At 39.4% G+C, this 26,656-nt stretch overlaps 1 protein-coding gene across 2 annotated transcripts in view; it reads right to left on the bottom strand.

Moving 5' to 3' along the window:
• Positions 1-26,656, bottom strand: part of AK5 (adenylate kinase 5) — a 76,551-nt gene that overhangs the window by 17,248 nt on the left and 32,647 nt on the right. For both annotated transcript variants that reach the window (XM_017824897.1, XM_017824898.1), the window contains exons 7-10: positions 22,627-22,717; positions 16,689-16,765; positions 5,706-5,748; positions 4,886-4,930 (exon numbers count right to left, since the gene is read on the bottom strand). In XM_017824897.1, the coding sequence (XP_017680386.1) occupies positions 4,886-4,930; positions 5,706-5,748; positions 16,689-16,765; positions 22,627-22,717 (256 nt within the window). The remainder of the gene's footprint in view (positions 1-4,885; positions 4,931-5,705; positions 5,749-16,688; positions 16,766-22,626; positions 22,718-26,656) is intronic.

The following is a 26,656-nucleotide window of genomic DNA, read 5'->3' as shown; positions in this document are numbered from 1 at the left end:
CAAATTAACTGTAATGAGTCCATTAAGTATCTGAGTGGCAATTACTTGTATTTCTGGTCTGTTTTGGTTTTTTAGATCAGTAAGTTTGTGCATAAATGTGCTTGTTTACACATTCTGTCTCCTGGCATTGAACATGCTAGCAGTGCAGTGATTTAATCCTATTGATTTGGTCTGTATATACAGTATTAAAAAAACCACCAGCTAGAAAGATTATTTTATTCTGTTTCTTATATAACTGTTTCTCTCTTGATGTAGAGCCCAACCAGAAATGTCGCAGTTTCTCTTCGTATACTAAATAAACTATATGTCTGTTTAGGAATAACAATACAGGGAAAATTTTTTGTTGTTTAGCAGGTAAACATTCAAAAAGTTGATGTGTTTCTAATACCCTTGTCTGTTAGTGTTTTAAAAGAGAACACTGTCAGAATGACACAATACATATACATACACCATGTGTGCACCCCAAACAATAATTAAAATTGACCATGTTTATTTTTCTAGGAGAGTTCCAACAAGGCAGAAATTAAAATGCTGAGCTCTTTAAAGAGAAAAAGACATAATTAAGTATGTTATGTGCTGAAAATGGTAATTTTTATAGCCACTGCTAATAATTTAGATTCATTTGACGAGTAACAAAGCATTCTACTGCTTAACAATTGTACGTGACCATTTTACCAAGTCTTGTGCTTTCTTATCAATGAATGAGGCTGCAGTTCTTGCTTGGCCTGATCTGAGGAGAGGCTGAATTCCCCAGGAAATTCAGCATTGAGGGCTGAGGACACACTTGGCCTTTACAACAGTATTAACTTACATGTCTGAAATTAAAGTATTATTTAATGTCCTGTCGCCCTCTGAAGTATCTCATGTGACTGAAGTAGAGCTATTTTGGTGGGAAAGAATGTGAAAGTGCATTTTCTTACTAATCAGATGCTTCCTTCTTGCTCAGGGTATATCCTTTACCTGACTGCTACATAAGCAGCTTTAACAGCAAATTAACCCTGTGGTCATTGAAGCCCACTATCAATCTGTAGTGTTGCAAAAACTGTATCTGTTCTTTTAGAGGATGTTTTTATTAAATCTATGCATTTTTCTACAGAAAGAGATTAATAATTTACTTGAAGAAAGTTTATTTGGAACAAAGTTTATGTGTTTATGCCTGTGAAGCATAAACAAAAGCTAGCAAAATTATTTTTTCGGTTAAGAAGGCTCCACTGCAACTTGTTATGCTGTTTTTCAAATGGAAAATACTTGAGGCACTGAAGAAGGTAGTCAAGTTTTCCCAGTGGCTCAACTGTCAGGAGGAAAATACGTCCCCACTTCTGTTGAGAAGGCGAAAGATTCTTTGTGAACGCTGTCATTTTTTCTGTGTGCTGTCATCCTCTACTCTGCCTACGTACAGTTTGGAAAAAATATGTCTTGGTTCTTGGGAACTTGCTATTCAGGACTAATCATGTTGTCTTCTGATTTCTATATATGACATGAAGGTAAAGGGCTAAAGCCTGGAAAACAGCCAGAGGAATTAGGAGTGTGCTGTGACCTGCAGGACGATGTAGAACTACCAGCAGTTCTTCAATGTTAGCAGGCTTTTGTGTTGTGCTAGCATTGCTCAGTGCAGTACATCTTGCTTTAAAGCTCATTTGTTAACAAAAAACAAGAACTGCAGGTTAAGACATTAAGAACATCGTATCAGTCGGTGAGATCGTTTTTGGAAACTGGATCCTTTGTGTCTCCCCCTGTGCTTTTTGATACAAATAGGAAGCAAGAACGTGGAACCAGGGTACTGGCACAGAAATTAAATGCAATTCTGTATATTGCTTTTCTGTAGACAAGGCTGGATTAAAAGGTCTGTGCAATCCCTCAGAGCAGCATTCCCTTCCATTCTGTTGATTCATCTGCCTGTGTGAGGGGATCTCCTGGTAAATAACTTTCTGGCAGCACTGCTGACTTAGGTGGTTACCCTTCCCTGTTTAATTATGGACTGCAAAAAGGCTTCCCAGGGAGCACTTCAAGGGGAGAAAAGGAGTGGTCTCAGTGGGTTGGGGTCATGACAGTTGTCCAAGCAGCACTTCTGAATATTTAACTGCAGCCAGCCTGAGATCAGCAAAGGATCTCAGTTCTCCCTCCTGCCCCAGCCTCCCCCAGACTAAGAAGGACCAGAAGCCTGGGCATGTCACTCAAATGTAGCGCTCTGACCTACAACACAACACCACAACCCGAGGAATTAGTGATGACAGAGGGAGCTGGGACTGCTGCTGGGAGTGAGCAGGGACAGGAACAACCAGTATGAGCAGTTCAAGAACCAGCTTTGCTGTCAGAAATGTTAATAAGGCAAAAGTGTCATGCTGTCAGACTGAGATGTCCCTATTTTAAATCTTCCAAGTTTATCATATACCAAAATATCACAAACATTTACATAAGGTGCCAGCAGTAAGATTTACAAGAGAGTCCCACCATTCATTTTAAAACGTTTCAATTTCTAGACCTTGTTATCACAATGAGTATCATCCCTGTATCATGGAAAAGTGCTTGCAGGGGAAACCTGCAACAATGGAGCCCTCAGAAGTCAGAACTGAAACCAAAATAACCCCAGTCAATCTGTCCTTATATTCCAGCTATGATTTTAGAGGACTTGTTCAGTTTGGCAATTTTACCTTCAATGCTACTTGTATTATTTATACAAGTAAAAATAAGCCTTAATTTCAGAATATGGCATTTGAAGGCTTCTCAATAGCTCCTCAACAACAAAAAACCTCAACAGTTTTTTTTGGTGTTTTTTTTTTTTCTGAAAGATAATTTTAATCAGAAAACAACCTGGAGCACATGTTGGCAGAATGATGTGAGGTCTTGGGACATCACTGAGTTCTCATCCTTCTTAAAGAAAACGTGAAGTTCATGTCATGGGAAGGCAGGGAAATCAGCCTTCCTCAGTTTCTACAGTTAGTGCTTGGGCTGATGGGGGGTTTAATTATCAGTATTGCTCATCCTATGCCTTTCTGAAATACAGTGACTGTGGCCAGGGACCTTATCTGGTTAAATGTTCTACTCAAGCAGGGGCTAAATTAATGATAAATTGAATTAGATTAGGTCATTCAAGGTCTGACAGACATTGGACAAATAAAGAGTTTGGGTTTCATGATTTATTTATTTCTGGTGCGTGCAAAAGAAGCTACTGTCTGCAGCTGATAATGTCTTATTTCTAAGTGTCAATGGTGAGAATATCTTCCGTGTCAGCTAAAAAGCTGGTCTTCCTTATACTGAGCTTAAGCAATTACCAGCTTTAGTACATCAGCAAGAACATAACAAAGATTGTGCAGAGGAAGTTGGTTACACTGACTGAGCTTTAACCACCTCATTTACGAGTCCGTGGGGAGTCTGTTTCTGATCCAAAGGGCAGAAAGATTCCCGAGACCTCCTGTTCCACTTCCAGCCTCAACCAAAGCCCAACGTGGCTCTGTTTTCTGAACCTCCTGGAGAGGACAGGGAAGGGTAATGACCCCAGCAACTGTTCTGTGGGACAGTTTTGTGGATGCAGCACGGAGTACTGCAGCAGTTAGGGCTGATCATAACCTCATTCACTGCGGTTCAAATTGATGAAAAAAATTTTTTGCTGTTTTTTATGTTGTGGCTTTTTGGTTTTGTAATGGCTGGCAATAAACACATAAGTTTTGAGTATTATAGCATCACCCAAATTTATTTTTACACCTCTGTGGTTTTTATTTTTGTTCTCTGGAATTTTACTTTACAGGCCAAATTTACCTTGGTTTTGCCTCTCTTATTATCCTGCTCTTATCTCCTATATTTTTTACTTGCTGGTTCTATGTCTCTGCTTTACTTTCTGGGTAAAACATTGACATTGTTGCTTAATTAATCCAACTTGACTGTTATTCCAATTAATTCCTACATTAGCCCTAATGTAAATCTTTGCTAATTAGATTATTTCTTTTTCTTTCCCTTTTGGACAATTTTCAAGGGTAATTAGTGGGGGAGGAAACTGCCTGTTTTTTATCTTTTGTCTTATAAACAGTATCTGTCAGCCACGGCAGATGGTGCATTTATTTTGATTAGTCCGTAAATTACCTCAAATGTACATCTTTAAATCTCACACTTTAAAACATCTTTTTAAGCATCTTATTATTTCCTCATGAATACATCTAATGGCACCTGAGACCAAGGCAGTTTTTCCCATTCAAGTATCCATGGAAGCCTGTTCCAACCTATCTTCTTTCTCTCTTTCCAGTCAAGGTATCATGGGCTGAACATCCCCAACACTGCCCACTGCAAAGGACCACTGAGAATTTGGGGGGCTTGTTTTTCTCCCTCTCCCCCCACTCCCAACAGTTTTGTTCTGCTCCTGTGAGGTTTCTTCAGGGTTTTCTTTAATTCTTGTACAATTCACTGCTACCAGATTTCAGCTCCTAACCAACAGTCATTTATTATCCACTTTGGAGGTGTGGCTTTTTTTTTATTAGGAAAAAGAATGTACAAATTGACTTACTTTTATGTACAATCCCCCATGTTCTGGTATCTATCCTTATGACCTTGGCAATGCTCTGCATTGTAAGGTAGTTCTGAAAACTGCTTGATACAAAAGCAATTATTCTTTCAAGTGATTAGTACCGAGCTTTAAGATCAAACTTGTAATTCTTCTCGTTAGAATTTGTTTCAAAAGACTGTTCAAAGTTTATGCTTTACACAACTGTTGTTAGTATGGTCATACCCAAGTTAATTACATGTTATTAAATGCTAACTCCCTTCCAAAAGACTAAACCATCACTGTAGCATAAATATTCTCCTATTCTGCTCAACTTTAAAAGAAATCATATAATCAAAGCCAAACAAGATGGGGATTTTCAAACGTAGCAGTTAAATCAGGAATCCTACTTACCAACAACAAAAATTATGTTTGATTTCCTCAGATCTTCTGAAAAGTCTGAAATGAAAATAAAAATTCTTTAGTGGGCAAGACCTACTAATTTTTATGTCAGCTACTTACCACACCGAGTTGGGTAACACTCATGCACGGGGATCTGATTTTACCAGATTTACCTTCTGCTACAATGCTCTGCATTCCAAAAGGAGCTATCATCCACAAGCCTAGTAATCTCCCAGTTTGATAATTCTCATTGCAGGTACGATAAAGATATTTTACCTGAAAACTAGACCTTGCACATACACATCTGTTCTTTAAAAAAAGAAGGAAAAAAGGAAAAAAAAAAAAGAAGCAGACACATCTCGATGTATACCAGTACAGAAGGTGATCTTGCACCATTTGAGCTGATGAAATTTTATTATGTCTTTGACTTAATCACTTACAAGACACATTATTATGTGGCCTTATTACAAAATATCACAAGGCATGAAAAGTTTTGATTAATCCTTTCATTCCTCTTGGACTCTTAGCACCTCACACTTCCCAAGGAGGTTTTCATAACTGCCAGTTTCTGAAAACACTTCTGAGACTTGATGCTGATTAACAGTAGCATCATCTAATATTTTTGGACCCACTAGCCTAAAGAGCATAGAAATGTCTTCTACAAACCTGAATTTGCATTCAAAGAGGATTCACATGATAAAGTACTTTGAGAAATAAATTTCACGATACAAATAACCTGACTTTACTTTGCCTTCTATGTAACTATTTAAATACCAGGGGAAATCAAAGGTTTCAAAATGAAATGGCAATTAACACTGAAAAAGGAACTCACCTCCTGTGCTCTCATAACCAGAAAAGCTTGACTGATCCTCCTCCTGTTAATTAAGCAATTGATAAGTTGAAATGGATATTCTGCACAGTTTGCATTTCTTCTTCTGTCTGCTTGTCTGTATATCTTAACAGCTCTCTCCAACCTCTCAGTTTTAATCTATGGGGAGAAGGACTTGGGATTCTTGGTGGATGAGAAGCTCCACATGACCCAGCACTGTGCTCTTGCAGCCCAGAAAGCCAATTGTCTCCTGGACTGCACCAAAAGCATGTGACAGCAGGTCAAGGAAGGTTCTGCCCCTCTACTCTGCCCTCAGGAAGCCCCACCTGGAGTGTTGCATCCAGCTCTGGGGCTCCCAGCCCAAGGGGAACACGGACCTGCTGGAGAGTCCTGAGGAGGCCACCAAGATGCTCAGAGGGCTGGAGCACCTCTCCCAGGAGGACAGGCTGAGAGAGCTGGGATCGTTCAGCCTGGAGAAGGCTCTGGGGAGACCTTAGAGCAGCCTTCCAGTACCTGAGAGGGGCTTGCAAGAGAGCTGGAGAGGGACTTTTTCCAAGGGCATGGAGTGACAGGACAAGGGGGAATGGCTTTAAACTGAAAGAGAGCAGGTTTAGATTAGATCTTAGGAAGAAATTCTTCACAGTGAGAGTGGAGAGGCACTGGAACATGTTGCCCGAGAAGCTGTGGATGCCCCATCCCTCAAAGTGTTCAAGGCCAGGTTGGATGAGGCTTTGAGCAACCTGATCTAGTTAGCAGGTGTCCCTGCCCAAAACAGGGGGGTTGGAACAAAATGATCTCTAAGGTCTCTTCCAACCCAGGCCATTCTATGAGTCTGTAATATTGGTTTTGTGAGGAACAGCTTTTCAGTGTCCAAAGGAATGGTTCCTGCAGGATACACAAGCACCCAGTGTGCAGGATGAACTGCTTCCAAAGTAAGTGTGGTACGATAAGCTGTTAATAGTGAGAAAGCAACACTGGAGAAAGCTCTAGAACTGAACTGCAATGTAAAGATGAAATTAGTCTTTGAAAGTTGTTATAAAGGCTGCAGAACTACAGAAGGATTACACTATGGAAATGGGGAACTTGGCATGTTTTTTTTTCCTGAGACTTCCATGCCCCTTAGCATGATTTTGCCACATCCTGTACAGTACAATCAAAGAGAAATTACAAAGGCTGGCCAGCAAGAGTGTTAGAGTGGGAATTCTTTGTTGTTCTCATAAATGAGAATTACATATATTCTGGACACGGTCTGGGTTATGCGGTGTCAACATACTCACACCATCAATGCTTTAACCTAGTCTATAAATATCAATAATAGCACTGACGGGAGCACTCTCATACTACTTAATCCATGCATGTTATCAGCACACAACACGTTATGCCAGCCAGCTCAAAGGAGCCCATGGTCATCAAGCCATAGTTTCTCACAGCACAGCTTCAGCCCCTGTGAGAAATGTGTGTGGCTGCATGAGCAGATGAGGGGAATGAACAGCAAGGGGATCAGAATGGATGAACTGCTGGCTACTTTAATTTGCAGGGCTCATGCACCACCCTTGCAGCTTTCTCCTTGTGTTCCCATCATCACTGAAACACAAGTGCTCTTCATTAGGCTGAAGTATTATTACATTGGCTACATAGAATATTTTCTTTTTTTTTTGATTTGCAGTAATTCTCAGCTCATTACACTGCAGCAGGAGAACTGCCATCTTAAAAAAAACCCACCAAAACCTGCCAACATTTTCAAATGAAAGATCAGTCTCTTTCCTACATTTCAAGTGACAGTATTAACCCTACATTGTGTTGCAATAATACAATGAAATAATTGACCCTGCAAAGGATATATTACATAAAAAGGCCTCATTTTAGATTCAGCTTCTTATCTTGATCCTTTGAAGGCCTATGGATCAAAATAATTCTAGGCACAAAGTTTACACAGAAGTTTCTTTAAAAATCAAGATCACAATCACAAGTTACAATCAAATTAAAGAAATGAAAGCGGCATTATTTCTTTCTTGTGCTGATCTGAGTGAGGAACTTTGCTCTTTGGTTTGAGGTTCCTTGCAAGGCCTTGGCAGAGTCTGGCACCCCGTTTAATGCAATCTTTTCATGTTTACAGATGACAGTATCTAGATCTGATTGTGTCTTTCTAAACTGTGAAGGGCTTAACCTTTATCCGCCTGAAAGCACTGATCTGCCTCGTTACCAAAATGCTTTGGAAGAGAACTGCTGGATTTAGCAAGCGATCACATCAGGAAAAGTCCCTCCAGTTAGGAGCTAGCTAATGGTAATTACACCACACTGCCATCAGCAATACAGTGCTTTAGAGCTGTTTCCATGTACTTGAAAGCAAGGAAAGGAAGTTCATCATCTTATGATGATGTAGCTGTGAATTGTACAAGAATAACTGCTGAAGAAAGATGGATAGTCTGTAATTTCAGATGCCTTTACAGCCAAGTTATCTCTACAAATATTATCTGGAAACACATCAATTAGAGGAGCCCAGCTGATTGTGTAACTGCTTAAACAATATCAATAGTACATTAAAATCACTGCTAAACAGAGAAGTTTGCTACCTGTAAAGAATCTCTTAGCAGACATTCATCTTTAGAGTTGGAAAATGCAGTCAGACAGTATTCTGCCTTCCTGCCATCTAGGTTGTTATTGGCAAATATCTGACTGGTAGTAGATAACAGGTTAATGAGTTTAAGTTACTGCCTGTCATTGCTAGGTTGTGAAATAATCCCACAGAACCATAGGATGGTCTGGGTTGGAAGATCATCTAGTTCCCACCCAGCTAATTTCCATAATAAAAAACTGACACTAAGTCACAGCAAATAATAAGAAAATGATACACAATTCTTCAGATCTTTGAGTTTTGCTACTAATGAATTAGGACTCTTCAGACATATCACTTTAAAGAAATCAATAAAATAGATTTAACTTTTTATCTGATGCAGGGACGTTTTCTTCATTAGGACTTAATGCCAGCTGCTGTGAATGTTCGTTACCTGATGAAATGAGAAAGCTTTTCTGTTACCCATTAATAGCCTCTGCTCCAGGCCTTGGGGGGGTTTATTTGGGTTCTTTTTGTAACATGGAAAAGAAAAAAGTTCTTTATCACATCATTATTTCTTGAATGCTACTGAAAAATAGTGGTGAAAAGTGCCTCATTCACTTTATTCAGATTTTTCACAGATACAACAGGAATTCCTCCTAGAAATTTGCTGAAGAGGATAAATAATCATGGATAAAGGAGAGGAGAGTGAGACTGACTTTAAAATACAGCATGATTGTTGCCTAAAAGTATTCTCAATTTTCAAGTCTGATTTGAGAATGTAAATATTAAAAGGAACTGTCAGGCACCAATTAGTTAAACAAATAAAAATTACATGTTTCTCTGCAGGCTTTATGAAAGGGCAGTGGACCCAGGAACGGGTTTTATAAGCCATACAGTTGTTTACCATTAAATTTGATTTATGCTTCAAATCACTTTTTAAGGCTGGTTGGTTTGGGTTTGATTTGGGGTTTTTGTGTGTGCATTTTGGTGTTTTCTGGTTTGTTTTTTTTTTTTTTTAACTTTAGAGAAGAAAGGCTTTTTATCAGGCCTGTCTCAATTCAATTTTCAAAAAGAAAAAGATTTTGGCACAAAGAAGGGCAAGAATAGGGTGTTGTAAAAATAAGAGCAGCTTGTGGCCCTCAGATCCCGTGAGCTGCTGCTGTTCAGATAAAAACTGACCGTTGTACTCCAGTTTTGCTACTCAAAGATCTTCTCTGCTTACCATTTGACAATGGATATTCAAAGTTTACTAGAACACCTATTTGCTATTAGGTAGTTTTATAACTTTCAGTAAGAAACTTCTACAGTATTTATAAAGAACTTCTCTATTAAGAAGGAATGTAATTATCTGAAGAAACAGTCCACTGATCTGAGATGCACTGCTGTGAAGGAGTTCTAAAACTAGGCCACTTTTCACTCTTTATGACTGGTATTTAAGTCCAAAATGACTAACACTGACTGCACAATCACGGGACACATAAGGAGTAGAAAAAAACCCAACACATAGGAAACATATGGCTTTCTGAAAATACATTGGGAATTTTTTTTTAACTTCCAATGCACCCAGAGAAGCCACTCTTCTGCTTCAATACAACACAAATAAGTGATTTTAAGAGCAGTTTTGTATCCCACATAGTAAAACAGCATCCTTGCAATCACTGCAGTTTTATGGGTGAATGTAAAAATATATAGCATGTACTTTAACAGTGATTAAGAAGTATAAAAGAAAAAAGTGGTTTCTTCTGCAGTGCTTTAAAATATAGGCATTATTACTGCAGATGTTCCTAAGGAAGGGTTTTGGTAGCTGTCTTTAGGAATGCTGGGCTAATGTGAACAGAACCAGTCCACAGCCCTGAGTGAGGTGTGTAAATCTCTGTGGCAGAGAGGGCAGGATTTAAAACACACCTTTACATTTCTTCAACAACTTTTGGTGCAATATGAAAAGTTCTGCTTTGGATCCTATTTGCATCAACTGTGTGGGATGCCTGATATTCCCCAAGAATTATGCAAGTTCTCTGGGCTGTAAAGGTAGAACTCATAAATTGAGCTGTAAACTTATATTTTGTGCATGAAGGGATAAAGGCCTCAGTTTGTCAGGGGAGGGGCAAGCAGGTGTGAGGAACAAAGGTACACTATTCTACTGCTACTGCCTTGAAAAATGATGGAGAGACACTGTAAATTGTAAAATGCTTTTACTACAGACACCTTCCACAGCCACAGAGAAGGGCTTCCTGAGGTACTGCAGAAGGATGAAGTGAAGCATAAAAGCAGCACATGGTGAAGAATAATTCTGTCACTGTGGTTTCCATCCCCAGTAACTCACCTGAGCTCACCATCCCTGGAACTGCATCCTCACGCCCTGTCCTGCCCACCAGAGCTGCAGGCAGCCCCTTTTGGTTCAAAATCAGGAAAGAATTAGGGATGCAAAGACTTCAACTAACCCTGGCAGTTCAGTCTGCCCTAATATATGTATATATCAGCAGAAAGTGAGCTCAAAGAACATCTGTCAAAGAAGGAGCAAACAACTATTTCTGGCATTTCACAGTAAAAATGCAGATTGAGTCAAGGGGCAATTTTTCTTGCATGTGGAAAATAGAGCAGTAGGCTTTCTTCCACGTGCCTTTATCACAGGGTACAATGGTGATTCTGAACGAGACAAATAATGCCAGCTTACAAAATGATACAGAAGCACCCAGATAGGCTTGCTTTGAGCTTATCCAGGAAGCATTTTGTAACAGGCAAACCGTAGTACTTTGTTTCTAGAACTGATTTTTTTTTTAAAGCATTTAATAGGATAGTTTCCATGGCAACTTGAACTGAACAGATTGTTCACTGACTTCAGTACATTTCTATTAAACATCTTTTCTCTGTAGTCAGACCTGCCTCTCCAGCTCTTTCATGTCTTCAGATGCTTATTCATTATCCCTTTTTTGCAGATATCCTTAAACTAGATTGAACTCCACCTTTCAGTGGGCTTTAATAAAAATAAATGTTGAGGGAACAGAGTTTCACAACCATTTTCTGAGTGTCCTCTCATTTTCTTTTCTATCCCATACTCCTCTTTTAATCAGTTTCTCAATATAACCAGAATCTGTAATTCAAATTGATACCACTGCCTATCAACAAAAGAGAAATGGACACTGCAGAAATGTTCAGCATTAAAAACCTAAATGGCTTCTGGATACTCTTGGTCATTTTACCAAAACCTGTAATGATTAATGCTGCACAGCAGATGTGAATAAAACTGCTGTTCCACCACAAGCTCCCTATGTTCTCAAGTAAAGAGAAAGTGCATGATTAATCCATGACATTCCAGATCTGACTCCTCGAATAACTGAATTAATGTTTATCTAATTTTGAAAGGCATCTTTAGAAGCCCCGGCAGTGGAGTCTCTGCTAATGGAGGTGTACACTTTGCTCCTTCTTGTATTGTAATACCAACCCCAGAGCACTGGGTCTGAAGGGTTAAATAAATTACTTGGATTGAACCTTCCAAGTAGAGAAAACACAATCAAAACAAAGTGCCAACTGATAGGAAACACAGTAAACGTGTTTTAGTCCACAGAGCTTTAGTTAAATGAGGATTACAATTTGCTGTTGCCCATCAGTTTTATGAATATTTATGTTCTGCTTCTGCACTGAAAAGGCTCTCAGGACCTTTTTTGTTACATCTCTTGAATATTTAAGTTTCAAGGTATGCTGATTAGTCAGGACGGAAATATTGTTGGAGTCTTGGTAGCAATGGAGTTCCTCCTGCTCCCCTAAAGCCTGGATTCCCACGTGCTTTGGATGGGAAACCACAGCAAGCTGGAAAAGGGATTGCCACTACATGGCAAAAACTTTTAATCAAGAGCTTGTTTCGTCTTGTTACAATGAGAGTAAGTCTCTTTCAGGGCTTTTTTTCTTCACTTGATTTTGGTTCTACTTGTGAGTTTTTCAAGTGAGCTGTCGCGTTTTCTAATTATAAAACATTCTGCACTTGCAGAAAAGATTGGGCTATGCACTTCTAAATACAATAGATTGCTTGTCACTGCTGAACAGAAAACCTTTTATTAGCTTTCAGTCTTTTTTACATCTACTTTTCCTAGATCTTTGACACCTTTGGGGGGGGCAAAAAAAAAGACAATCTCTTCTTTGCACGTGCTATTGCATTTCCCTAATGTCATCAGTAAATGCACTCTGACACTGCAAGGACATGGAAATGCCTCAGTTATGAACTGGTAACTTCCTTGAAGACACAAAAATGCATTTCCATGTTTTGCAGATGTGAGGGTGGTGAGGCCCTGGCACAGGTTGCCCAGAGAAGTTGTGGCTGCCCCATCCCTGTTAGTGTTCAAGGTCAGGCTGGATCTGGGTCTGAGCAACCCGGTGTAGTGAAAGGTGTCCCTGCTGGTGGCAGGGGGATTGGAACAGAATGATCTTTATGGTCCATTCCAACCCAAACTGTCCAATAATACTGTCCAAAATACTTAGAGGGGCTAAATATACTTCTGAGGCTTTTTTACTTGAAGTTTGCCTGACATGCACATTTCCCAAATTTTAAAGTCATCAATTCCGTAAACACTTGTTCAGGAGTGTATTCACTCTACAGTCACCTGACTGCGTGTTTTAACTTTTTCTCTAATTAGTCTAAATATTCCTCAGATTAGCTAAGGTTGTCTTGAAAGGCTTCTTTTCATGAGAAAATAACTGGATGCTCTTTTCTTCTGGAACTCTTTGATAGGATTCCCTGATGCCAATTTTTCAATACTCCCTTTTGGCCTGAATGCACTTGCAATAAGCCAAATGGAAGGTTTCTAATTAAAAATCCAATTGTTAAAAATAAAACTTGTCTGATCTCTGGAAACGAGTGGCATTATATTGACAGCCTCTCTGGCAAAGTTGAGGAATTGAATGGCAAGTACAAAGGAACACAGCGAGCTGTAAAAACCTTTATCACACTTGAGAGCATTCCAGCAGCAAAGGCCAATTCTTATTAAACCAGACACCAGTCATGACAGCAAGTTCTGCAAACTGAGAACACTCTATAAAGCTGTTGCCCCAAAAAATGAGTTGCCCAAAATACGTTCCTGAAGTCTTAACGTGGGTGAAAATATCTGAAATCTATCACTTTATTTTGCTTTTATGTTTTCCAATCGAGTACTGAGTAGTGTAATCGTTATTCCAGAAAAGGCTATGGAGATTGCTAACACATGAAACTTTGGCTGGTTCTTCCACAAGGCATTCTCAATGAGAGGTACTCTCTGCTTTATTTATTTATTTCTATTTTACTGGTAGAATGTATTTCTAGGTCATTCTGAAAAACTAGATTATTCCTTCTGTAATCCAGGATCTGAGAAAAAAACCCCAGAAAAATAGTTATTAATGATTTGGAGAAAAAAATGCCTTTTTTTTTTTTAAGTGGGTATTTCTCTCCTGCCTTTCAGTGCTGTAGGGACTTAGTGATTATGGATGTTCTAGTTCTTGAAGCATTCATGCACAGCCAGTAGTAAACCAACAGCTTGCTTTTAATTCAGTTACATAAATTTAATTGAACGTTCATTTATAAAATGTACAATACAAAGCTCAAGCTTTTTCTGAGCTGTTTTAAATTCCATCTCCCCTGCATACTCTTTCAGGAAAGCCAGATCTTTGCCTACATTAGTGTTGCTTTGCAGTGTTTCAGCAACAGGTACCAAGTGTTCCTCGAAGGCCTTTGCTGTATTTTGGAGCACTCCTACATGAGCTAATGACTGCATCCGTGGTTGGAACCACAGCACTCCTTCTCCTTGGCCCTGCCTCCAGTCAGACATTGTTCTGGAAGAAGTGGTGTGCACCTGAAGAACTCTGACACTCTGTTGGCTTAGTTTACCCTGGAGATTTTCCTGGCTCATTCCAGGACTGAGGAAATGCAATGGTATCCGAGTGTGTCCATTCCATCTGTGCCAAGTGACACCCCCTGCCAGCTGTGGCTCTGTCCTCAGGACACGCTGTGTAACCCCCAACTCCTCTGGTTCAGTGACTACCAAGATGTTCTCCTAAAATCCAGTCATTTTTAGCAGCTCAGCTGGGTAAGGTTGCTTAGAAACCAGCCTTCCTAACCCCCACATTCTCATGACAGATCTCCTATGCAATAACATCCCTGCATGACACATTTGTATCCAGACATGCATTCTTTTTCCACTTGAGATTCTCTGAGTAAAGGTTGTTGATGCCTCACACAATTCGTAAACAGCATGTGGTAAATCACTGGAGTATTAAATCACTGCCACAGTCAAAATGAGCTCAAGTTTGCAATGTGAGCAGTTCCTCACTCCTCAATTTAGTTATTGATCTTCCCTTCCAGAGAGTAATTTCTCATTTTGTTTTTCAGACAGGGCAGATAGATGGAATTATGACTTTATGGTAATCTCCACGCTCTTCTTTGCTTCTGTATACAACATTTGCTTGCATAATTTCAAAATTTAGATGGCAAGGGCTTTGGTTGCAATCACTTTCTCCTGCATATATTTTCTTTATATTTGTACAAGGCGTCTCATATAAAATGGGTATAAAAATATTTCTTTAGCAATAGAAATATTTACATGTTTTAAAACGTCACTAGTAAGTATCAAAATACCAACCCTGCGGTTGAAGCGAGTCATTCTCAGCCACCTCATATTTATGTAGCTGTCCTTGACTGAAGGGATTTTAGCCCTGCTTTAGCTTCATTTCTCCTTCTCTGTTTGCTATCAGTACTGCACTCCTGCCAGAATGGCAAATTTAGCCAAACAATGAGAAAAGCTGCCTGCCACATCTGGCACAAAGGATATTTGCCATTGACAGGGACAACAAGGTCCTGTCACAGTCTCCTTGTTTAGTCTCACGTGCATTCAAAACTGCAGGCAGTGCTTTTATGGGCTGTGCAATGTATCATCAGTGAACTATATCATCTGAAGTTATGGTCTCAGTATAATTTTCATATGTTTCTGTTAATTTTATTTTGTATCTATAAAACTTGGGCTTATTATTTGAACGGCATTTCAAACATTATGAATCAGGAGTATAATTTCTTTAGTGTTCACACTTTGCCAAAAGAATCTATTTTTAGCATCAACATAGCCAAACATAATTTAAATATGCATTTTGCTTTATAGGCCCAAACCCTTCAATAAAGAAGCAGTACAGTCAAGACAAAGATGATGAGAAATTTAAGAATTTCCTGGGCAGAGAAGGGTTTATGAAAGAAAGGGATTTAAAATGGGATTTGGAGGCAGAGACAAGCTGCCTCCTTGAAAAAAGCCAGACTGAAATAACTAAGCCAAAGAGAGAGAACAGTAAAGGGATCTATAAATTAAAAGAAACAAATAGGGCTAGAACATACAACATGTTGCAGGTGAGGATAAAGTGTCGCACTGAAGACTGTGAAAGAAAACCAAGAACAACCCCACGACACTGAATGAAAATTCAGTTTTGTTGGCCCTGATTTTGTCACCAGCTTTAAAATGCCACAAGGAAAGATATCTTTTGCAAATAAGGAGGGAAGACGTGAAAACATCTGCAGCTGCATTCGGTTGAACGCTAACAGAAACCCAGATGAAAATTCTTTGCCAAATCTAGAGAGGTGTTTGCGGTGTTTGCGAAGGAAGCACGAGCAGAGTCGCGCAGAAGTGGAAGACAGAAAGCAAAACATACAAAACCGCCACCTTTAAGTATGGTGGTGTGACAGGCAGATGGCTTTAAAAATTTAAAAATACTCCCTTCTAATTCTAAGTCATTCTTTTCATGCTTATCCACTGCAGAGTAACAAGAACAGTAACACTGATCCTCAGTGCAGCATCCAAGCCACAGGAACCCGCCATGGTTCAGTTTGTGACCTTACCAGGTGAAGGTTACAGGGGAAAGATGTACACAAACTTTTTTCCCCCCTCTCCAGCCTTCTTTCTACAAGGAAAACACTCATCAAAATTTAGTTTTTAGATGTGCATTCAACGAGATCAGTAGAAAGGCTGGTTTCAACACGCTGTAAGCATTTGTTGTTTTTAATTCTGATAAATCTTTTTCCAAGGGGAGAATGTTTGATTTGGTCGTAGTTATATTTCACAATTTGTATTTTCATGCTGCTCCTTTGAAAAGTGTTTTACTTCCTCTTCTTAAATATACAGCAGACCTACAGTGCATTCTAGGAACTCCATTTGCCACATGTGCCAACATTTTAAAATGTGTGGAGGAAACTCAGCAATGCACAGTAATGGAAGATATAGGTTCTTAATACTACAGTAATATTCACTCTTTTCTCCTAACCCAAAAGCAACCTCTGTGTATTGTGAATTTACTTATGTTGCACTTAAGAAGCCCTTTGCCTTATGCACCCTTAAAGTTCCACCACCTTGTTCAGTCACATTGTATAGCACAGCACTTACATGAACTAGAAAACTGTCTAGAGAGAGGCCATATATACAGAAAATTACCTGGTCCTCAAAGTCAAATTCCGTATAAACAGGATCTCCAGAATCCATAATCAGACTGCAATCAAGTTCATTTGACCCTAAAATAGGAAAGAAAATTAAGACTTCAGAAATGGTTTGGCAATTTTCACTTTATGTGATGGAACACTGTAATATTTCCAATAATCTGTATCTGTGCAAAAACTGTGATCCCAGGGACCCTTCGGATGTGCCAGAGTACTCTGGTGAACGGTGTTTCATTAACAAAGCCTTCAGAGCATCCAGAAAAGCTACTCCAAATCTTAATAAGGAAGGGTTATGCTGACTGGTGAATTGTTTTAGCTACACTGCATATTTATTGGGCAGGGTGTTCTGCGTGCCATGACTTGCAATTGTAAAATTGCCACACTCGGGGGAGAATATCAACCACGTTTAGGAAAGGAAATACTGACTAATTGCTGATTAGCAGACAAGGATCCTTGAGTGATGCTGACAGGGGACCATCATGCTTCCAGCTGTCAAGTCCCCATTTCCATCCTATTCTAACCCTTTCTGAGGTGACTGTGTGGCTCTGCCCCTTCTCTTTGTCATTGTCCCGTGGCAGGACCAGCAAGAATGCATTCTCGTGCAAGTGGGATGACAAAATTCAGTTGCTGAGAAGCCTTGACCTGGCTGAGCTTTACAGTTTGGCTTCAGCTGAGCTGCTGAAGGTGCAGGACAACAGAAACTGAGCTTGATACTTCAAGAAGTCATCTAAGGGGGTACTCATTGCTAAACCAGAATGGGAGAATAAACCATCAACCATCTTTCTATATGGACACATGAAGGGTATAGCATGGACATCATATTCTGGCACTGGCACCCCATTCAGACTAGTTCAGTCCTGGGCAACAAGAAAGGAATGGTCTCCTGGGTCCTCCCAAACATGCAGCCCCAAACCAAATACTGCACATGTTCAACAAACATTAAAACATCAACAGGCACGTGACTATAGGAGTATTTTTCACAGCGTTATTTAAATAACAAAAAATCCTGTAAAGATACACAGAAATCTAAAAATTGTAACCAGCCAGCAGCCACAGATGAGTCCAATCACTAACCTCATGTGGTAACACCAGGGGAACTGTAAGATGTGTTTTGTCTTGTGCCCACGTGTCCCCAGCCAAACAAGATCACTAATGAGGTAAAGAAAACAATTCCCTGCCTCCTGGGCTCCAGGTGTCCCTGCCTGGTATGATGTTCCTGCTGGTACTGAGGACAGACAGTGTTAAATCTATTGCTGCCCCGGTGTTTTCTCACCATTAGAACTGTTTGTGTGGGTCTCTCGCTCCAACAAGCACCATCAATAACAGATTTTGCAGTTCAGTTCGTGCCAGATACATTTATGTATTATCTGGCTTTGTTTGCTTTTAAAGTTTACACAGTAATAATCTATGTAGGTGGCAAACTAAATATCACTAAGAGAGAGAGCAGAACAGAGGAACTGCATGTCATGATGACCAAACTGTAACTTGGTAGAGAGGCTGATTCCAGGGTGTTTTAGTTTGCAATCTGTATCACAACTGCTGCCAAATTAATCTTCAGTTTAACTCTTTGGACTACATAAGAGACACCAGGGAAAGACCTGCATCTACCATCTGCTGCTGGGTTTGGTTTGGTTCCCTCACCCCCACCCCCAGTGCTCATGTAGACTTTATCAGATTGCTATAAAAAAAACTACAGAAAGGAATGACACTTTATGGTCTTTCGAAAATACCTCTCTCTAAAAGATATATGCAACCAAATAGAGAGAATCTTAACTATTTGATTTATTTTACACAGCTGAGATCTCACTCTTAACACCGTGTCATTGTTGATAATATAATTTATCTAAGCCTCAGTTGTCACTGGCACTGGCCTACTCTGGCATATCAATCACTTCTAAAGGCACTTGTGTGCACTTTATTAAAGGCACTTGATTAACTGTCACTTAACTACCAAGAGCAGTCCATTTCCTTTGCTAGAAACATTAATATGAAATATGGTGCTGCAAACTTAAATACAAAGGTCAGGCTGAAAATGAGTACTCATGCATAATGTATCTTAAGTGATAAAAGCCATAATGGTTATACAATTTTAATATGGTCAAGCATCTTGAACTAGGACGCTGGTGTCCTTGGGAAAACACAGCTTCTTTCTGGGGTTTATTCAAGGCAAGTTGAAAAATCTGTGTTTTCTTTCTTGGTTTACTGAAAACTACCAACCCCATAACCATCCATCACTGAACAGTGTACAGACTTCTCTACCCTTTTCAAACCGGTTAAAGACAAACCTACCAGAAATGAATTGAAGCAAATGGCTGCTCCCAGGACCAGGTAAAGGAATTAGGGGACATGTAAGAGAACTTCTGATATCCCTGGTGTAGCAGGAGGAGTCTGCTATGCTCCAGCTCAGTTTGTTGTCCCCTTCCACCAAATAGTCTCGGCTCTAGGATAACTTGGGACATTCCTATGCTTTTATGAACCCATTGAGGTGATCTGAGTAACTTCATCAATTGCAAAAGGGGAAACTCAAGTTAAAAAAAAAAATTAAGAAAATGCATAAAAGTTCTACTGCCATGGAGAAACAACTTGCAAGCACCTGATGTGCAAAGGTACTCTTAGGACTTAAAACATGCTTCCTTAATTGCATGAATAAAGTTAAGGCAAGGCAGACCTGGACATTTTCATGTGCCCTGTGTTCTCCTTAGGGAAAGAAAAGAGGATTTTATTAGGTACACTACTGCCCAATTAAAAAATAAATCACTTGCAAGTTTTTATTAAATCCCTGTTAACTGAATAATCAGCTCTCCAGGGAGGTGCAGGCTGATGAAATAAGAAAAAGCAGATCAGCTACAACGCACTCCCTTTTTTTTGCCACGTTTTGTATCTTGACACCAAAGGCATCATTTCATAAAGCTCTGCCTTGCCAGGAACCCAAGAGGATGCAACAACTGAGCCCTGAGGGCTGAGGTGAATTAAAGGTGCACGAGGATGGTCTGACAGCCAGGACAGAGACAGCCCTGCCCCAGAGGGGAGCACAGCTCTGCTCAGCCCATTCCTTCACCAGGAGGCTGCACTTCACATTTTAGACTGCATTTCACATATTGCTTGTTGCTCCCAAGCTGAATTGCATGGTTTTGGTCATGGAAAGCTGGGAGAGTCTGGTTGCTATGGGCAGGGGTGTAATTCCTGCCACAGAAATCCACCCCAAAGCCCAGGGGATTGTGGCCATAAATGTCTGTGGTCCTACAAAACATTCCAGGGTTCTGAGCCTGGTGCATGGCACTTTCTCTGCAAGTGTATCCATCCTTAAGTTTTCACGGATGCAAATGTCAAGTGTTGCTTTTTCACATTTCACTGAATTCATTTATACAATGAAACTAAACTGGACTGATCTGTCTAAATTTATCTGCAGTTGATTTAACTTCCCATTACACGGCATCAATGCCCCATCATGCGAGTTAATTAAGTCTATTCCTTGGAACATTTGTGTTTTGGCAAATCAGCTCCTGTATTTCCAAACCTTGCTTAAATCCCTTACTTATTTGGAATCCTGCTAGCAACTGTACTCAATATGGTTCACTGGCTCAAATATGCCCCTGCTCATATTTTAACAACTCTAGTATTTGCCCTGTTCAACACTGACTGTCAGAAGAGTAATCTAAGCCTACCCTGTGACACATGCTGCTTCTCTTAATAGCATGTTTAAGCTCAATAAAATAAAAATGTCCTTTTATGTTATGGAACATGCTCTGAAGCACCGTCTAATAACTCAATTAATCCGTGTTGCATGTAAGCACTTGGGTAAGACAAATGTTTAGAAGATAAATTTCAAGTGGAATATTACAGAAATAATTTATTGAAGGACTGATTAGCATTAGAATGATTACATTTGAATTTTCCTCTCAGTAAGACGCTTCTAATACAAATTTTATTGCAACCTTACATTGTTGGGTCTCATGACAGGTTGTTGCTCTTGGCAACAGTCTTAAGATGCTGTAGAAGGCAACAATGAGAAAACTGTATTTTAATCTATAAAAATTTCAGTTGTTTTCTTTCAGCATATATTGTTACAAAGTCGATGATAACTGGATTTTACAGCTATAACGTGAATTAGATTGGTGTGGAGGCACAAAAATATTAGAAATACTATGTTTACAGTAGCTACCAGGAACCACAATATACTGCAATATCACTAATAAGGGTAAAAGACAAAAAGTGAGATCAAGGCAATGCTGGAATTGCAACCTCTAGAAATTAAATATCTGATCTCACAGAAATCCTACTTCAAACCTCCTGACTGTTATCAGTGCTCAGGTTAGGCACCAATTAGATGCTTGTGGCATGGCATCTGCTACAGCTCAGAGCTCTCCAATTATTTTGGTGAGGGATTTATTAAGTAGATCAGACTTTCAAGGAACTGCCTGGAACTCCTCCAGAATCACAACTGGTTTGTGCAAATTGTTTAGGTCTTGTCAAGCTGTTTGTCAGAGCCAGCACCTTTATGACACTTCTCTCCTCTTGCTATTTGGCACTGAGCTCATTTAATCAGGGAATCCACAGGCAATTACCAACATGTTGCATGGTGGGAATGCCATTTTAGGTTTGGAATCAACCTCTTGCCTCTCTGAATGAGGCTCAGAACAAAAGAGGTAAGTGTGCCACTGAACAGAGACAGGGAGTTGTCTTTATTCTTGTGTGCATCTTAGCTTGAGGCTGACCATTAGAAACTTGTGGATTTTCAGCTGGAGCACTTTTTGTAATTCTCAATTCCCCTCCCCAAGCCCCCTTTCAATCCCTGCCCTCTCCCTGCCCTCCCCCCCTCGATCCTTCATCTGTGTCTCATTTAGAACATGATCAAAAATACCCTTATGGGTGGCTTTTGTAGGCCAGAGAGCTCAGAACCGCCCTTCAGCTCCTCAAAACATGACCTGATCTTCCTGTCTGAGGCACTGCTCTTTGCAAATGCCTCCTAGCAGGAAAAAATAATCTCCCCTTTGTCAAAAAGAGATAACAGATGTGTTGCTACTTCCTTGTGCTTCATCAATTCCTCCTTCCTTGGCAGGGCCCAAATGATTGTTCACAGTTACAAATAAATGAGTCTATTCTGCCTGCCAATTTATGGGAGATGAGTTTTCCCCTAAACAGAGGAGAGATCAGATACATGATTTTGTCTACTATATATATATATATAACATTTGTTGTAATAAAGCTAGTAAATTTTACAGGAAAACATTTTCCCTAGAAATTTCTTCTTTTGTGCTGTTTCAGAAGACATTTATTGTATCATCTACCTATGCAACCCTCATGGTCTATTTGAAAAACAGGCAGGGATGTCATCTGTAAAAAGAAGAAGTTGTGAAGTTACCAAAGAACATGTTTCTGTTCCCCTCAAGCAAAATATTTCTGACAGATGTTACAGATTTTCAGTGCTTTGATTTTTAGCTTCAATTCTTTTGCAGTCCTTTGCCCCTCAAAGGCTTTTTCCTTGAAGACATTCAAGCCTCAGTAAACACAAATAATAAATACACAAATAAACGAAAGCCCCAAACACCTGACTTTCATTCACACACAGTTTCAGAGTTAGTATCTGTTTTTAGGGAGGAAGTATAATCACTAATCTCACAGGACTGGTTTTCTGGTGAACACTGAGATATTGCTGACAGCTGGACTTGACCATTTACAAAGTTTTTGTTCTAATAACACAGTTTACTGGACTTGCCACAGTATTTTAAGGTTAACTTGTAGAGAAGTTGTTAGGTGGGTTGTATGAAGCTTCCAAGTGTCAAAAGACTTTTTTCCCTTGGTTGTGCAAATGTTTGAGGCCAGTCCAGACTCTGCTACAGCACATATATCCATATTTGTGGAATGTGAAAACAGCATCCCACCAAGGTCAGATGCAGTGTAACAAATGGGGCTCCTTAAATCTTACATTGACTCACCTGCTGCAGCCTCTTTGTTTGCAAAGAGTTTATTGTCAACTGCTGAACTTATGTCAGAGAACACTTCCTCTTCATCTCTGTCAGCATCAAACTGAAAAACAAAACAAAAAGTTGGCAATCAGACATTGTTCACTGCTTGGCTGATCATCAATGTGTGACTTCTCAGCCCAAGCCTTCTCGATAGCAAACCTTCTACTTCTCTGTGTGCTGTCCATCGCTTTAGGTGTGAATCATTTTACTTTTGACTCAAAGGTAAATTCACTTTGTAAACCCTTTTGCCTATTTTTATGAGCTTGTCAGAAACAGAAGCAACAGTAAAACTGACTTGTGCTCAGAGAATGAAGTTTCAAAGCAAAAGGTGAAACTAGTAATGCACATTACTCCTAAAATCGTGGGATGCTTGAAAAAAATTACAGCGTAGAGACCAGAAATGGGATTACCTCAGTCACTTCTTTTTGGAGATTAGCATAATTAACTTTTTAAATTTGCAAGAGAAAAACTCTCAGCAATTTCTGAATTGTCTGAAACCAATTATTGTGACATTTATGTGTGTACAATTTCTTCAAGTAGTTGAGCCAAACTCTTAGGAAATTATTGAAATTCCCCTACTTATAGAAAAGAGAGCTTTCCTCACTCTCACACTGGCAGAAAGTGTAATGGCTCAGTGATATATTAATACAATCAGAAAGGAAAAGCTCCTTTAAAAAGGCAAATAATTAATTTCTTACCATTTTAACCTTCCCCCCCATTTATTCTATCTTTTGCCTGAATTCTGATACTGATTCTCCCAAGTTTTTTCTCAGTTCTGTCTGACAGGTTCTTTTTATGGCCAGGTGTGTCATGCTTGGCAGTGGGTTTGTGACTTTTCCTATCATATTTATCAAGCTTCATTCATTTAGATCATCACTTTCTTTAGAAAAAAAATAGACACTTCATTACTGTCGCTCTGGAATTTCTCTTATTTTTTGGATTGAGGCCAGGTACATTACTATGGAAAGAGAGAATACTGTAACCTCTGTGTAACACCCCAGATCACTCTTCTCATTATGCCTTATGGTGACATCTGTATTACCTGTATCACCTAAGCTGTTCTGCAAACGTTTAATAACGGAATTTATTTTCTTATGGAATTTTCCATGAGCACCTCAAGGTAAACATCACACCAAGAATATTTATTTAGAGTAGCAGACGTCAGAAATAGTTCAGAAATAGGGAAATAACATAAAAGGGACAAAGTAATTCTGCAAAGTGTGTCTGCGTGAACAAAAGAAAGGGGAGGCAACACTATAGGAAGTTTGCTGCCAGCGAGTTTAATTCTCAACACCTGTCCAAGTGCTCAAATCTTAACTGTAATTAATCCCAATTTCTATCTTTACCTGCATGCTCAGCTCAGCAGCAGAGTTCATTTCTGCCACAGCCCAGCCTACTGTAATTATCAATCCATGGAGTTTTCTGACTGGCTCTGGAAAAGGAGTTTGTGACTCTGACCCTGAGGACCACTCAGAAGTTCATCCTGCAGCACAATCACTCATCTCTCTGGGCAGATATTTATCTGTTCTCAAGGAATTCTTTTGCCATTTAGTGTGTGCTATAAAGCACTTTTTGTTCGTTTCTAAAGCAGGAGTTTGTGTTTACCTACTAGAGGGATTACATTTTAACTTGTGTCAAACCCGAGGCTCGTGGAAGAACAAGTCTTAAATAAAGCTGTGGGGCTACTCTTGGGCAATTTATTATTCATACTCAAAGAGCAGCTTTGGAATGTCCCTGTTGATCAGACAAGAGTGTTCCTAAGATACGCTAGGGAAGACATGTATTGTAAGATGTTTGTAGTTATGTGTGAGCATAAAAACCAGCCACTTGTAATCAGGTTGTGTCTCCTCGTTCCTGTGTCACACCACGCTTGGAGAGATGACAGGCTTGCCTTCTCATTAGCAGCATTTCTCTGAATAATCCAGTTTACCATGGAAAAAACACATGATCAATCTCAAAATGTTCCCAAGGTTCCAAGAATGTGAAACATCAATTTCCCTCTTCAAAGAACACCAGCTGTGCTTCAGCACTCTGAGAAATCTGGGCTTTGTAACCAAAGCCTATATTGTCACCCAAAGAAAGCCAATTATCTGAAGCTTGTACACAGACTCAGTTTTCCCCCTCACAGAATGAGAATTTTAATACCTGAGCCACAGGAAGGCAAGGCAGCTTCCATGGAGAAATTATTTTTGAAAGAAACCAAGTAACCTTGTTAGTTCTGCACCTCCTCGAATTGCTAAACATTTGCACGTGAAACCCTTTGATAATTATTGGAGGCTTGAATAAAAGGCAGAAGGTACTCGAGCAACCCTACTCACAAACAGCAGTAAAACTTGTATGTTTAGCAGAACCTGTCTAAATCAAACTTGTAAGGGACAAAGATGAAGAGCTAGTGAATGAGTTCAGAATGGAAGCAAACAGCAAAATTTATTCTAACAACAGTGTCTTTTCTGCTTAATTAATCACAATTGGCAATGGATTCCCCAGGATTTGAAAATCTTAGATTGTTTGTAAAAAGAAAAGTATTAGTATTTTCAAATTGATCAATGAGGAATTAATTCAGGGAAATCGCAGTCTAAAAACTGCTCTACATAGCCATAGCTGTCACTTCTGGCTTTGTAACCATTAACCAGATCCATGGAAGTGAGACACAATCATTGCTTAGGAAGTGGACAAATTATCCACATATTATCATCACCTCCAACAGAGGAATAATGTCTTTTTAAACGAAACAAACCAGGGTTATTCACAAAAAAGAGAACATGGCTTCTTGTATGAAAGTTATTCTGTGCTTTTAAAAAGAGATGCCTAGTTAAGAAGTCAAACTGCATCACTGTCCTTTCAGTGTTGGTATTTTCTCGTTAGAAAGTCGACAATCCTGGTAACATGAAGAGATTCAAAAGACTGAGCGAGTTATAATGATTTTCAGGTGGCAGCAGCTACAAATGTCACAAGGAGAACACACTATTATTATTCAGACTGACTTAGGCAGGGATTTGCTCCTGAAGCATTGAAAAGAAACAATAACTAGTTTTATTTTACCCTTGGTAAAGACTAAATATAGTCTAATAATACTAAGTATAAATATAAATAACACTAAAAGGTGAAGCGAGAGCCACACTCGAGTTTTAGCAATTTCAGACACCCCCACAGAAATCCCTTCATTGCTGTTGTTCCACCCCTAGTTTGCTTCTTCATAATTCCAAGTTAATTGACTTGTGCAGCTGCACAGAGAAAGTGGGAAAAGCAAAAAAAAACACCAGCAACATGGCAAAACAGTAAAGAAATATATGAGGAAAAGTATATAAGGTGTAAGAATAATAACCATTGGGACAGGAGGCAGGAAAATTAGTGGAAGTCTTGTCTAGGAAAACCAGTAAGCAGAGGAACTGAGAAATTCAGCTGAAATGTGCAGGGAACATTTCCCTGTTACAAAGTATTTTTAACAATACTCCTAAAAGACCCCCAAACCTCCAAAACACCACAAAAAAGGGCGTGAGGACATAGGAGAAAGATATTTCTCTCTAATCCATTCTCTAGTTCTAATATTTTTATTCTTTTACACCAAATACTCTGAAATCTCAGATTATTTTCTATTTTACCTCATAGAGAAGAAAAACGACAACTGAAAATACACTAGAGCTCCCCAGTGATTTTTAAAATGTTATGAACTAGCAGAGGTCACAAACTGGTATCAGACAGAGATCTAGAAAGAAACTAAATTGGAGATATTAACACTATTATTACAATCCTAAAGAATACTCTGGGTTATCTAAAATAAACCACTTAATGCCTTATTTTTTTAACCACGGGAGTTCTGAAGAGGATTCATCAATAACTGCAGAGTCCTCATGTGTCTGTCATTAGTTTCTCAAGTTCCACTTGTCACCAGAGTCTCTGCTGCTGGGAGTGCTCCCTGTGAACGAGCAGGAGGCTCAATGTTCTCCAGCCCTGAGTGGAGCTGACAGTTCTGCAGCAGCTGCTGCTGCCTTTTGTGTAT

This window comes from Lepidothrix coronata, unplaced genomic scaffold (assembly GCF_001604755.1).
Source record: "Lepidothrix coronata isolate B3197 unplaced genomic scaffold, Lepidothrix_coronata-1.0 Scaffold114, whole genome shotgun sequence".
In the NCBI taxonomy this organism is placed as follows: Eukaryota; Metazoa; Chordata; class Aves; order Passeriformes; family Pipridae; genus Lepidothrix; species Lepidothrix coronata.
Note: the sequence above shows the minus strand (reverse complement) of the source record. Positions and strands in the feature narration are given on the sequence as shown.